The sequence below is a fragment of the Trachypithecus francoisi genome, unplaced genomic scaffold, assembly GCF_009764315.1.
Source record: "Trachypithecus francoisi isolate TF-2019V2 unplaced genomic scaffold, Tfra_2.0 Lachesis_group0, whole genome shotgun sequence".
NCBI lineage: Eukaryota > Metazoa > Chordata > Mammalia > Primates > Cercopithecidae > Trachypithecus > Trachypithecus francoisi.
The window spans coordinates 119,467,912-119,481,206 of record NW_022681453.1 but is presented as its reverse complement, the minus strand read 5'-3'; the positions used below and the strand labels follow the sequence as shown (position 1 = coordinate 119,481,206).

The following is a 13,295-nucleotide window of genomic DNA, read 5'->3' as shown; positions in this document are numbered from 1 at the left end:
GTATACTAAAAAACAATCATATATTTGAAAACATCCTGTAATTCGGATCTTTTATAGGAATGTGGCATAAACATTAATGTGAGTTATTCTGAAAAGAAAACTGATTAACTTTGCTCAAGTACTACATAGATAAAGTAAGAGGAAATAAAACTAAACTACTTACTTAAAAAGTAGTTTAAGAGTTCAGCTAAATCTGTCCAGGAATTATTTTACTGTAAGAGACTGACACCTGGAAATCACAGGCCCTTCACCAAAGGAAAATAATTAATAAGAGGACAGCATTGTCTCACATACTTTTGGCATTTACCTACCTATAAATGGAGAAGGGACTTAAATGAACTCTTAGTCCATTAGAAGTTTAGAGTTTTCAAAACAAGCCAAAGCAAAACAAAAATATACATCCCAAGAGCAAAAGCAATAGGAACATAAGAAAAATAGTACTGGGAGTAACATGTCTCTACAGAATAGATTTCATAAAGCCTTAATTCCTTGTTTGTAGGATTACCTGAAAATAAAAAAACAGCAAACAAAGGCTGGGTGCAATGGCTCAAGGCTGTAATCCTAGCACTTTGAGAGGCTAAGGCAGGAGGATCAGTTGAGTTCCGGAGTTTGAGACCAGCCTGGGCAACATAGCAAGACCCTGCCCTATCTCTACAAAAAACTTTTTTAAAAAAATTAGCCAGGCATGGCACCATGTAACTGTAATCCCAGTTACTTCAGGGGAGGCTGAGGTGAGAGAATCACTTGAGCCCAGGAGGTCAAGGTTGCAGTAAGTCATGATTACGCCACTGCACACTAGCCTGGGTGAGAGTATTCTCCATCTCAAAAAAAAAAAAAGGCAGGGCACGGTGGCTCACACCTATGATCCCCTCACTTTGGGAGGCCGAGGCGCATGGATCACTTGAGGTCAGGAGTTCAAAATCAGCCTGGGCAGCATGACAAAACACATCTCTACAAAAAAAATACAAAAATTAGCTGGGATGGTGGCACATGCCTGTGCCCAGCTACTCAGGACTTTTAGGCAGTGGGAGAATTGCTTGTGCCTGGGTGGCAGAGGTTACTGTGAGCCAAGATCACGTCAATGCACTGAAACCTGGGTGACAAGAGTTGAGACTATCTCAAAAACAAACAAGCAAACAACAAACATTATGAGGTGCTGGAACAGAGAAAAATGACTCAAAGTTTTAGGTACAAAACTTATTTAGCTGACCAGAAGTACCTCAAAGATCATAATAAATATGTACAATCTGAAAAAAATTACTACTAATCTAACATATACAAATTTACCTTTATCTTAGTGTGTACATCAAAGATATCTGGGATGCTACCAAAAATAGTCTTAATCTCCTCTGGTGCAAGGATACGTCCACCACGTTGTCCTTCCTCTTCCAATGGTACTTGAAATAGCTAAAGTAGAAAAAAGACTAGTTTAAGTAGATTGTGGGAAAAAGGAAAGACCTAAAATATAGACAGTGATAGAGGAGACATAAGATGTTAATAGAGAAGGAAGTAATAATAAAAAATATTCTCCCTAAATTTGAGACATTTTCCCCATATTTTCTATTCTATTTTATTCTATGTACTCTATTTATATACCTGTGTATATGTATATACATATGCTATTGTCATGAAATGTCATTAGAAGCAAATAAAAGTTCACACAGTTCTGCAATCAATCATTAAAATCGTTAGTATGATACAAGACTAATTTCTACTTTTGTATTTAAGTTACTAAGGATGAAAGCAACAAGCAATCTGTTGCCTCCAGACATACTTAATATATGTGCTAAATGTTTTAAAATTTTTAGAAGCTTGGCTTGGGGGAAAGACTGGATTTGAAGCTAGAAGATCTGTTTGTATCTACGTTGCTGCTCATATCAATCTAAAAAACAAAAGAAGAAAACTAAGAACTAATAAATGAGTTTGGCAAGGCCGTAAGATACAAGGTCAGAACACGCATATGTGTGCACAGACACAAATCAATTTTACTTCTATATACCAGTAACTTACAAATGGAAAATTTAAAAAGTAGTATCACAATAAAAAATCAAAATACTTAAGTATAAACATAATAAAATACGTTCATGATGCTAAACACTACAGTATACTGATGAAAGAAATCAAAGACAACCTAAATAAATGTAGACATATGGTCATGGATTGAAAGAATGAACACAGTAAGAATGTCAATTCTCCCTCAAACTGATGTATAAATTTAATGCCAATCAAAGTTCCAGGACTTTTTGCAGATGCAGAAAACCTGATTCTAAAAATTTATACAGAAAGGCAAAGAAGCTTCTTACTGCAAAGCTGTGGTGTTCTAGATTGTATGGTATTTGTGAAGGGAGAAACATAGATAGATTAATAAAACAGGGAATTCAACAACAAACTCATGCAAATATGGCCAAGTAATTTTAGGCAAAGGTACAAAAGCAATTCAATGCAGGAAGATGGTATTACAATACCATCTGCCATAAGCAAAAAATGAATCACAGCCTAAATATAAAACTTTATACAAAAATTAACTCAAAATGGGTCACAGACATAAACAAAAAACCTAAAACTATAAAACTTTTAGAAGAAAGCAGAGGAGAAAATCTTCATGACTTAAACTTAGGTAAGGAGTTCTCATACATGATATCACAATCTATGAATAAAAAAACTGTTAAATTAGACTTGAATAAAAATTTACTTTTCTTCAGCAAAAGACACTTGAGAGAATTAAAAAAATAGGCTATGAACAATGGAAAAGTATTTGCGAGTCATGTTTGACAAAGGACTAGTATCCACAATATATAAAGAATTCTCGGCCGGGCACGGTGGCTCACGCTTGTAATCCCAGCACTTTCAGAGGCCGAGGTGGACAGATCATGAGGTCGGGAGATTGAGATCATCCTGGCTAACACAGTGAAACCCTATCTCTACTAAAAATACAAAAACAAAATTAGCCAGGCGTGGTGGTGGGCGCTTGCAGTCCCAGCTACTTGGGAGGCTGAGGCAGGAGAATGGCGTGAACTTGGAAGGCAGAGGTTGCAGTGAGCCGAGATCACACCACTGCACTCCAGCCTGGGCAACAGAGCACGACTCCGTCTCACAGAAAAAGGAAAAAAAGAATTCTCCCAGCCTGGCCAATACGGTGAAACCCTATCTCTACCAAAAGATACAAAAATGAGCCAGGTATGGTGGCACATGCCTGTAGTCCCAAGCGCTCAGGAGGCTGAGATGGGAGAATCACTTGAACCCAGGAGGCGGAGATTGCAGTGAGCCAAACCAAGATTGCACCACTGCACTCCAGCCTGGGCAACAGAATGAGACCCTATTTCAAAAATTCTAAAAAAAAATTCTCAAAACTCAGAAGGAAACAACCAATTTAAAAGTGGGCAAAAAACATGAACAGTTATTTCAACAAAAAAGATATATAGATGTCAAATGAAGACAATACGTTCAACATCATTAGTCATTGTGAAAACGAAAACTGAAACCACAATGACTCTATCTTTCCAATATTTCTCAGATCTATCCTCTTATCTTCACTGATACTATCCTAAAAAGTTCAGATCTTCAAAATCTCTCACGACTGCTGAAATAGCCTCCAAATTGGTATCATTGATTCCCCAATTTCCCCTCTTCAATTCCTCCTTCAAAGTGAACCAAGTTATCTTTCTGAAATGCAAGTCAGGTATTATTGATCTCTCATCTCATAAAAAAAATTATTCTATGGCTTACAGATAAGATAGCACACCGCTCAAAGGCCTGCTCTAGATTAGTATAGGCCATCTCATCTCAACTCTCACGGTATCCATATGCCTACTCCACCCTTGCTATCGATAATACATTGAATGATCACTTGTACTGTTTACTCAGTCTCAGAGACTTCTCATCTATATCCTCTACTTCTACCAATCATATTCATACTTTAAAATTCACTTCATTGTGAATATTCTCATTGTTTTGATTTTATAATAGTAAGGACAAGCTAAACATTCACTATATTAAGACCATGCATGTGTCTTGGACCTACCTCTTTCCCTAGGTCTGTTTTTATAAATGCTGGTGATAAACTAGCTCTGACTTATATGATCATTTTGTATGACCATCTGAGGGCTGTGATTCTAGGTTATCTTTGGTCAGCCTTAAGGAAAACGACAGCAGAGCTAATCTAATAACTTTTACAAACAATCAGTGCTAATTTGCAAACTTCTGTCAAAAAAAGGCATTACCAAAGGAGGGAAATTTCGTATGTACCAGTTGCTATTAAATAAACTGTAAAATTACCGTATTTTTATTTTCTAGAAAAAAAGTTCACTTTAATCATTACCTTCTGTATGAAGCTTTTTCTGATGCACAACACACAGAAAATTCTAGCCCAACACCTTCCCTAAACTAAACGAGCAGTAAAACTCTCACTTTACAAATCTAATACCTTAACTCATTCATTATGCTAATACGTTCCATTTGGTAAGTATAATTGTGTATGTTTTATCTCCTCTTCTAGTAAAAAGTTCTTTAAAACAACAAAAAAATATATTTAACACTTAGCATAGTACTTTATATTAATTAGGCATCCAAGTAGTATGTGGAATAAGCCTCCGGATATTCATTTAATTTTGAGGATAAGTTATAATTAAGTTATTCCAAATCCTATCCCCCCAAAAAGGAAAATATCAGTCCTAAAACAAAGTTCTTTAAGGAGAGTATTATCATGGGCTGGGCACAGTGGCTCATGACTATAACCACAACACTTTGGGAGGCTGAGGCAGGAGGATCACCTGAGCACAGGAGTTTGAGACCAGCCTGGGCAACACAGAAAGACCCCGTCGGTACCAAAAAAAAAATTTTAAGAGAGAATACTATCATGAATTTAGGCCACAATCTTTTAAATAAAACCTTTGATGAGTTTATACTAAGCAAAGTGGTATGAAACCTTCTCCAGTCTAATAATTTCATGAGCTTTTTTGAAAGGAGTTTTAGTGAATTTGATATGCAAATGAGAATTCTGAAACTTCAATGCATTTTACCATGGCCTGAAAGGATTTACATTTCTAAGCAATAAATGCTACTAAAGTACATGAATAGTATATGCCAAAGGGATTTTTTGCTACTCAACCATATTTTGAATCACTATAAAAACTTCAACAAGAAATTCATCTATCTAGCGTGATTTCCCTTGAGAAAGAAGAGCAAAGGTGACTTAAAACAAATCTAACACAGCAAAGAACCTCATAAAACCTTGACTGCTGCTAAACAAATAATTAACTGTGAAAAACAACCTCTCTATGACCATCAAGTAAGAAGTCTTTCCATTTCTTATCCATGCATTTTATCAATGGTACAAGCAACTTAAAGGCTATTAAATTGGACCTTAATGAGTTATTTTGTGAATTCAAATAAAGGTCAATTAAAAACTAAACCCAAATCAGAAACTCCCTATTGTTTTCTATTGAAAGATAAGCTTGGTCTTTTCAACTTCATTTTCTTAACAGTATGTCAACCTATCTCTTTTATTACCTAAAACAGACTTCTTCCTTCTTTCTACAGATACCAACATATTGACCTTTTATTGTCTTTCAGAATCTTAAATTTCAGTTTATTCCTTAATATCTTCTATAATCTCATCCTACAAGGATTCATTAGAGCTGTTTTTCTTCAGAAATAACTTTATAGTACATTTTACTATTGATAAGCAATGAGTTAACATCTATTTATAACTAACCACTGCATATTTCATGTGTCACATGAAATGATTACTGAAAAAAACTACTTATATCAACACTGTTATACTTCACTGCTATTGTATAGGCAATGTTTTTCACATATATACAGTACTCAAAGCAATGACTCTTAGAACACATACTTTCAGAAAAAGTTATCTACCATTTCCAAATATAAATGTAGTACCTTGACAAGGAACCTGCAAAATTCTGAATTAAACCTGATAGATACCCTCTGAGATCACCTACTGAGTTCTGTTCGCTTTAGTTATTAAAAATAATTAATAAAAATAATAAAAATATTTCTGAATAAATAAAAGGTAATACTACAGTTATGACATTTTCCTAACAGCAGCTTTTGTCACACATTTCCATTTTTAATATCCATGTTCAAATTGTATGTTTATATAATTTTCTTGTAAGAAATAATATCACCTAGATTTTTTTTTTACTTAGGAACACTGGAACAGAAATCATTTTCCAATCAAACTCATACTTACCTGAATAATTGTTGCCAATATATTAACATAATTACTTTCAGTTTGATAAAGCTCTTTTGCGACTTGCCACCTTGCTGACTGCTTTGAAGGAACTGGAGTGGAGTTTTTAGAAGACTTAGTACAAGACTTTGGGGTGTCTGAAATGTTAAAAGGTGGAAAGATTTAATGGAAGCCAAATAAAAATACCAAACATTATGTACACTTAACAAGATAAAAAGGAGAGAAAACCTACTGCTATAAATGTACCACCATACAGATTTCCATTAAAGAAATTTTTTCTCATAGGCTAAGGCCAGAAAAAAAAAAAAAGTCAAAAATATCACTGACTCCAATTGGTAGGCATTCCACTAAATGGCCTGTACTCTTCAAAAATGTCAAGGTTATTAAAAACAAAGAAAGACTAAGGAACTGTTCCAGGTTAGAGAAGACTAAAGAGAGACAACCTAACAAATGTGTATCCTGGATTGTATTCTAGATCAAAAAGAAAAAAATTTTTTCCTTTTGCTAAAAAGGACATTAAGACTTTTTAGGATAACTGATGAAAAGTCTACAAAATAGTTCACAGTATTAAGGTTAATTTCCTTACTATAATAATGTAATAAGTAATACAGTTATTTAAGAAATATGTCTCTATTATAGGAAACAGACATTTAAGTACTCAGAGCTAAAGGCATATCATGTCTGCAGCTTACTCTCAAACAGTATATATATTAAAAATACACATGCATGTGTGTATTGTATTTGTGTTTAGAAAAAGAGAGATTTTGACTGAATGAATGCTAAAGCAAACATGGCAGAATATGTCCCTTTGGGAAATCTGGGTAAAAGGTATATGAATCTTTGTACAGCTAAAATAATAAAATAGAAAGGAAGAGGTAAAGCTACTTACATGTAAAAAGGAGGAAAAAGTTGTTGTGATTACACCATTACAATAACGAAAACTTGTCATATACATATGTCAAAAAGAAGCCCCTTACAAAAAACTCAATATTAACTGAAAATTCTTTGTTAGTTCAAACTATCTTAACATAATATAAAACAACCAGTACAGAGTGGAAAGAGGACGCAACAGTGTGTTTCACATACATTTCATGAAAGAAAAAAATTTGCGGCCAGACATGGTGGCTCACACCTGTAATCCCAACACTTTGGGAGGCTGAGGACTACAGATCACTTGAGGTCAGGAGTTCGAGGCCAGCCTGGCCAAAACCTCATCTCTACTAAAAATACAAAAATTAGCTGGGCGTGGTGGCACATGCCTATAATCCCAGCTACTCAGGAGGCTGAGGCAGGAGAATCACTTGAACCCAGGAGGTGGAGGTCGCAGTGAGCCAAGATCATGCCACTGCACTCCCACGCCACTGCACTCCCGCGCCACTGCACTCCAGCCTGGTGACAGAGCGAGACTCCATCTCAAAAAAAGAATATAGAGATATATATCTTTTTAATGTATAAAAGTTTAAAAAACATTTTCTTACTGTTAATATGGTTAGAATACTTTAACATTATATATAGAATCACCTAATAGCAAGTTTTTCAATAGGAAAAGGAATGTATGACATAAAATAGAAATGGGTGACAAAGAACCATAATATATATTTCTAGCATATCAATTTTATTCAATGATAAACAATTTTAAATGCTTTTATATGAAAACAATTATGTACTATGGAGTTGAGTGCTTTTTTTTGGAGATGGAGTCTCACTCTGTCCCCTAGGCTGGAGTGCAGTGGCACCATCTCGACTCACTGCAACCTCCACCTCCTGGGTTCAAGTGATTCTCCTGCCTCAGCCTCCTGAGCAGCTGGGATTACAGGCACACGTCACCACACCCTGCTGATTTTTGTATTTTTAGTAGAGATAGGGTTTCACCATGTTGGTCAGGCTGGTCTCGAGCTCCTGAACTCGTGATCCACCCTCCTCGACTTCCCAAAGTGCTGGGATTACAGGCATGAGCCACCGTGCCCAGTCCGAGTGCTTTTTAAAGAAAACAGAATTCAAAAAAATTTCCCACTTGCCAAACATTATTTTAGGCTACACTCACCAGACCCAGAAGCCTCTGCCATTACACAATACACTTCAGTGGGAAAAAACTGAGATGCACTGATCTAATTTAATTATTTTGTGTCTAGGCAATGACCTAAAACTGGGGAATCTATTTTATAGAGCCCCTAATATATGAGTATACTTGTCATATCTGTTTACTTCAGTGGTTTATTTTCTTGCCTAAAATGCATATTCAAGTTTCAGTCCTTTATGATCTCCTCTTACCATCCCATGCTCTTGTCCATTATGATTATAAAACTAGTACATTCTCAGATCTAATCATGTTCTCCCTCTCAAGCTGGTTCAACTTTTCCAAATGCCTACTAGACAGTTCTGCCTTAATGTAACTTGGATTTCTCTAAAACTGCACTACCTTCCTCTAAAATATAAACTTCCTATCTATTCAATGCCGAGGCAACATTTCTTTCATTTAAATTACTAATTTAATGTAATTAAACTGCATTGGGAGTTATACCTGATGTAAATGACGAGTTGATGGGTGCTGACGAGTTGATGGGTGCAGCGCACCAACATGGCATAAGTATACATATGTAACAAACCTGCACATTATGCACATGTACCCTAGAACTTAAAGTATAATAATTTTTTTTTTAAAAAGTGATAAAAAAATTACTAATTTGCCTTCATCTCTTTTTATTTCCTATTACTTCATTCTACCAATATTTCTCCTGTGCTTTTTTTTTTTTTTTTTTGAGACGGAATCTCGCTCTGTCGCCCAAGCTGGAGTGCAGTGGCCAGATCTCAGCTCACTGCGAGCTCCGCCTCCCGGGTTCCCGCCATTCTCCTGCCTCAGCCTCCCGAGTAGCTGGGACTACAGGCGCCCGCCACCTCGCCCGGCTAGTTTTTTGTATTTTTTAGTAGAGATGGGGTTTCACCGTGTTAGCCAGGATGGTCTCGATCTCCTGACCTTGTGATCCGCCCGTCTCGGCCTCCCAAAGTGCTGGGATTACAGGCTTGAGCCACCGCGCCCAGCCTCTCCTGTGCTTCTTATTTTTCTTTCCAACCACCACATACTCTGGTTCAGCACCTTATTATTTCATGACCGAAGCCACTGTAACAGATTACATCATGGTCTGTCTCCAAACTGCCGTCTTTCTAATCATTCTTCAGAACAACTCTCTATGAATTATCTATTCAATCAATTTCTCTGCTGCTCAAGGAGTTTCTAAAATTCCTTGTTGATGACCATATACAGCTCAGCTATTACAGTCTTATTTGAAAGTGATCTAATACTAGGCCTCAAATTAACATTTTTTTTTTTTTTTTTTTTTTTTTTTTTTTGAGACGGAGTCTCGCTTTGTCGCCCAGGCTGGAGTGCAGTGGCCGGATCTCAGCTCACTGCAAGCTCCACCTCCCGGGTTCCCGCCATTCTCCTGCCTCAGCCTCCCGAGTAGCTGGGACTACAGGCGCCCGCCACCTCGCCCGGCTAGTTTTTTGTATTTTTTAGTAGAGAAGGGGTTTCACCGTGTTCGCCAGGATGGTCTCGATCTCCTGACCTCGTGATCCGCCCGTCTCGGCCTCCCAAAGTGCTGGGATTACAGGCTTGAGCCACCGCGCCCGGCAACATTTTTAATTTAACTATTACTCCTCCACATTCCAAGCAAACTATCCATTATTCTATCCATTATTCCCTAAAAACTCAATTTGTATGCTATTATCTGTATATTTGCTCCTCTTTATATTCTCAAACTCATTTCAATTTTCTGGGCCAACCTTAAATTCACTTTCAGTTCTTTCCTTAAGTATTTAATGAATACCCACTTTATACTAGGATCTGAGAATAAAACACAGAATCAGACAGACAAGGTTCATGTTCTCTTAAAGATTACTTATTTGATGCAAATCAAATAATAAAGAAGTAAACAAGTACTATAATTTCTATTGTAATAACTACTACTAAAAACAACAACCAGGTCACAGGGTTGGCAGAAAGGAGTGGGCGAATTTAACTTTACAGACAATCCCCTCAGATTTCCTTGAGGTAGACAGAGTAACTAACAAAGTCCTGAGGTACAGATGTACTACAAATATTTGAAGAATAACAAAGATGGTATGACTGACGCTTAGAGAGTACAGGCATTATTAGAGAGAGCATAGTACCACATGAGATTAGGTAGATGAGGGCAAGATTACATAGGGACTTAAAAGCTACAGTAATGCAAAGCCATTAAGTGATTTTAAAGCAGAGGAGTGGCATCATCTAATTTATATATTTTTAAAGACTTTTCTAAGTGCTGCATATGCAACGGCACAAATTAAAAGGGAGAGATTATTTAGGAGACCACTGCAATCATCTAAGAGAGATCCTTTTTACAGAAAAGACTGATGAAGAAGAGCAAAGGAACAGAGGAATTAAGAGTGAAAGAATCAAGAGTTCTAATTTGGTTATGTTAGGTTTAAGATATCTATTAGACATGGACAAGGAAGTACAAAGTAGGTAGCTTGACAGGGAAGAGGACAAATTTGGGAGTTATCAGCATACAAATTTTTTTCAAAACCATGTAATTTACTAAGATAATTTAGGGAGAGTACAATAGAGAAGAAACAATGACTCAGGAGGATCATACAACATTTAGAATTGAAAAAAAAGAAGTTAGGCCAGGGAGAACGAGAAATGAGAAAGCAGTATCACAGAAGCAAAGCAAAAAAAAAAAAAAATATGTGTACATAAAGGAGTAGCTATTCATGTGTTGAATGCATAAAAACTGTCTCTCCAACAAGGACTGCAGATCAGCTAGAATGGGTTGAAAGGACAATGAGAATCAAGGAAATGAGACAATAGATCAAGGTATACTCATGTGAAAGTGAACAGAAAAATGGGACAATAAATGAAAAGTGTCATGAGGTCCAGAGATTGTTTCTTAAATCTAGAAAACACATTTGTTTACAGACTAAAAATCAAAACGAGAGGGAAATACTGATAACCAAGGAAGAATTATAGGAGCCTTTCTGTATCAGTTCAGCACAAAGTGAACTCACCCTCCTCTGACTTCATTCTACCTATTTTCTCCATAATTTATGTGACCTCCCCTGTGATTTTGTTTGCTTTTTGAACAGCACTATCACTCTCTAGTTATATGACCCTGGACAAATTACTCAACTTCTCTGTATCTCAGTTTAGTCATCTGTAAAACAGGAATAATAAAATCTATTATAAACACACAAAATATATAAAGCATTTAGCATGTAGTAAGCAGTCATTAAACTGCAACATTATTAAGCTTAACTATTCATGTGTCTTTTCTCTACAGCTAGAACAAAGGTAATTAAAGGCAAAGACTTCCATATTCACTATATCAGGGATTTATCTACATTCTAACAATTATTCCATTCCACTAAACTTTAAAGACAAGTTTTTAAAAATGTGAATTACCTCCATAGTTAATGCTAGACTCTGGTGTGTTGGAGATATCTAGGAGTGACCCTATAGAAAGGGAATGCTCAGCTGATGGGCGCTTACGGGGAGGAAACGGTGACACGTCTGTCTCTCTTGAAAGCTGAGCAAGTGTTTCTTTTAAACGACGTCTTTTGCGATTGCTGTTAGGGGTATTTAGAGAAAGCATTGACACTGATTTCTTGAGCTCAGGAGTATTTGCCTGTAATCAAAAGCACAAAAGCTCAATTTACTTCCATGGTTCTTTACTGAGACAGGAACAAGAGAAAAATATATTTACAAGTCTGACAAAATCTGGATTTGCACAATAATTTTATAACCCTACACTCTACCAGGCAATTCAGAAGTTTCATAAAACATAATAGTCAAGAGACCACTGTAATTGTCTAACCGTGAGCACCTCGTTTTTCTTCATAGCCACTATCACCATTACATTTTCATCTGTAAACTTGTTTACTGTCTGCTCCTTCATTAGCCCATAAACTTCACGAAGGCAGGGATCATTCACAGTCTGTTCACTGTATCCCTAGCACAGTGCCTGGACACAATGCTTCCTAATATGTGCTGAGTAACTCTTGATTTTTAAGAGTTCTCTCCCTAAATCTAAAGCACACTTTTTAAACTTTAAGAACTATACATTTTGAAGTCTGAAGAGAACACAATATGGTACTATATAGATTTTACAGAAACAACTCATCTTCAATATTCCATTCAAAGTTATTAAATCCTAAAGTAAATATTCCCATAAAGCCTACTTTCATAACTTTATGTCATTTTGGTGACTGATACCACTCTTCACCAAGATCCACCCTAAAGACTAGATTTTCCTTGACTATATTCTACTATCAAACTCATCTTTTTAATGACATCTCTCCCCTTATCCTTCTTCAGTGGCTCCCAATACTTATAGGATAATATCCAAGCTCATTAATGTATTAAAAACTTTTTGATTCTATCTATCCATTATCTGTTGGCCTTCCTTCCCACAGTGTATTTTAAATCCATATTAAACTACTTGTTATTTTAATGTACTCTCAAAGCTTTCATACCCTCTCCCAATTGGGGTTCTAACGAATGTCCTTACCTAATTGTCCTACTAAGTTGGGTCAACATTTATTTGACCGTTTTAATCCCTCCTGAGTCTCTCAGAGTGAGGCTACCTAAAATATATCACTCAATTGCGGCACACATCATTCCCCATCGTAACTATGTACAAATCTATCTTTCCATTAAAAGTCTAAGTTTCTGAAGATAGCGATGTTCTTGTTCATAATGTTATCACCAAGAATTAGCACAGAACAACATATATTGGGTTAAAATAATACACATTACATTGAATAGTTCCACTTAAATCTACACAGACTAAGATAACTTGATATCCCAATTGTTTTAATCATTCTGAAATTCCTAAACATGCTCTCCAAATCTTCTGGACAGAAAAGTGTTCTTTTCAAACAATCAAGCTCACAGAATAACTAAGGGGTTAAAAGCATACCTTTTCATATAAATACATAGTTTCTCCAGCTCGGGCATCCATCTGAATGCTTCCCCAGAACCACTAGGTGAGAGAAAAAACATTTTAATAAACAGTTTACATTTATTTTATCAGAGAAACTATTAACA

At 36.1% G+C, this 13,295-nt stretch overlaps 1 protein-coding gene and 1 non-coding gene across 6 annotated transcripts in view; one reads left to right on the top strand and one right to left on the bottom strand.

Annotated features, from left to right (window-relative positions):
* Nucleotides 1-13,295, bottom strand: part of ECT2 (epithelial cell transforming 2) — a 73,672-nt gene that overhangs the window by 48,400 nt on the left and 11,977 nt on the right. For all 5 annotated transcript variants that reach the window (XM_033211724.1, XM_033211727.1, XM_033211725.1 and 2 more), the window contains 4 exons: nucleotides 13,168-13,230; nucleotides 11,652-11,874; nucleotides 6,212-6,348; nucleotides 1,288-1,407 (listed from right to left, as the gene is read on the bottom strand). In XM_033211724.1, the coding sequence (XP_033067615.1) occupies nucleotides 1,288-1,407; nucleotides 6,212-6,348; nucleotides 11,652-11,874; nucleotides 13,168-13,230 (543 nt within the window). The remainder of the gene's footprint in view (nucleotides 1-1,287; nucleotides 1,408-6,211; nucleotides 6,349-11,651; nucleotides 11,875-13,167; nucleotides 13,231-13,295) is intronic.
* On the top strand, nucleotides 3,932-4,062 carry LOC117084682. The gene has a single exon (XR_004437588.1). It is a non-coding gene; the product is annotated as a small nucleolar RNA SNORA72 (small nucleolar RNA).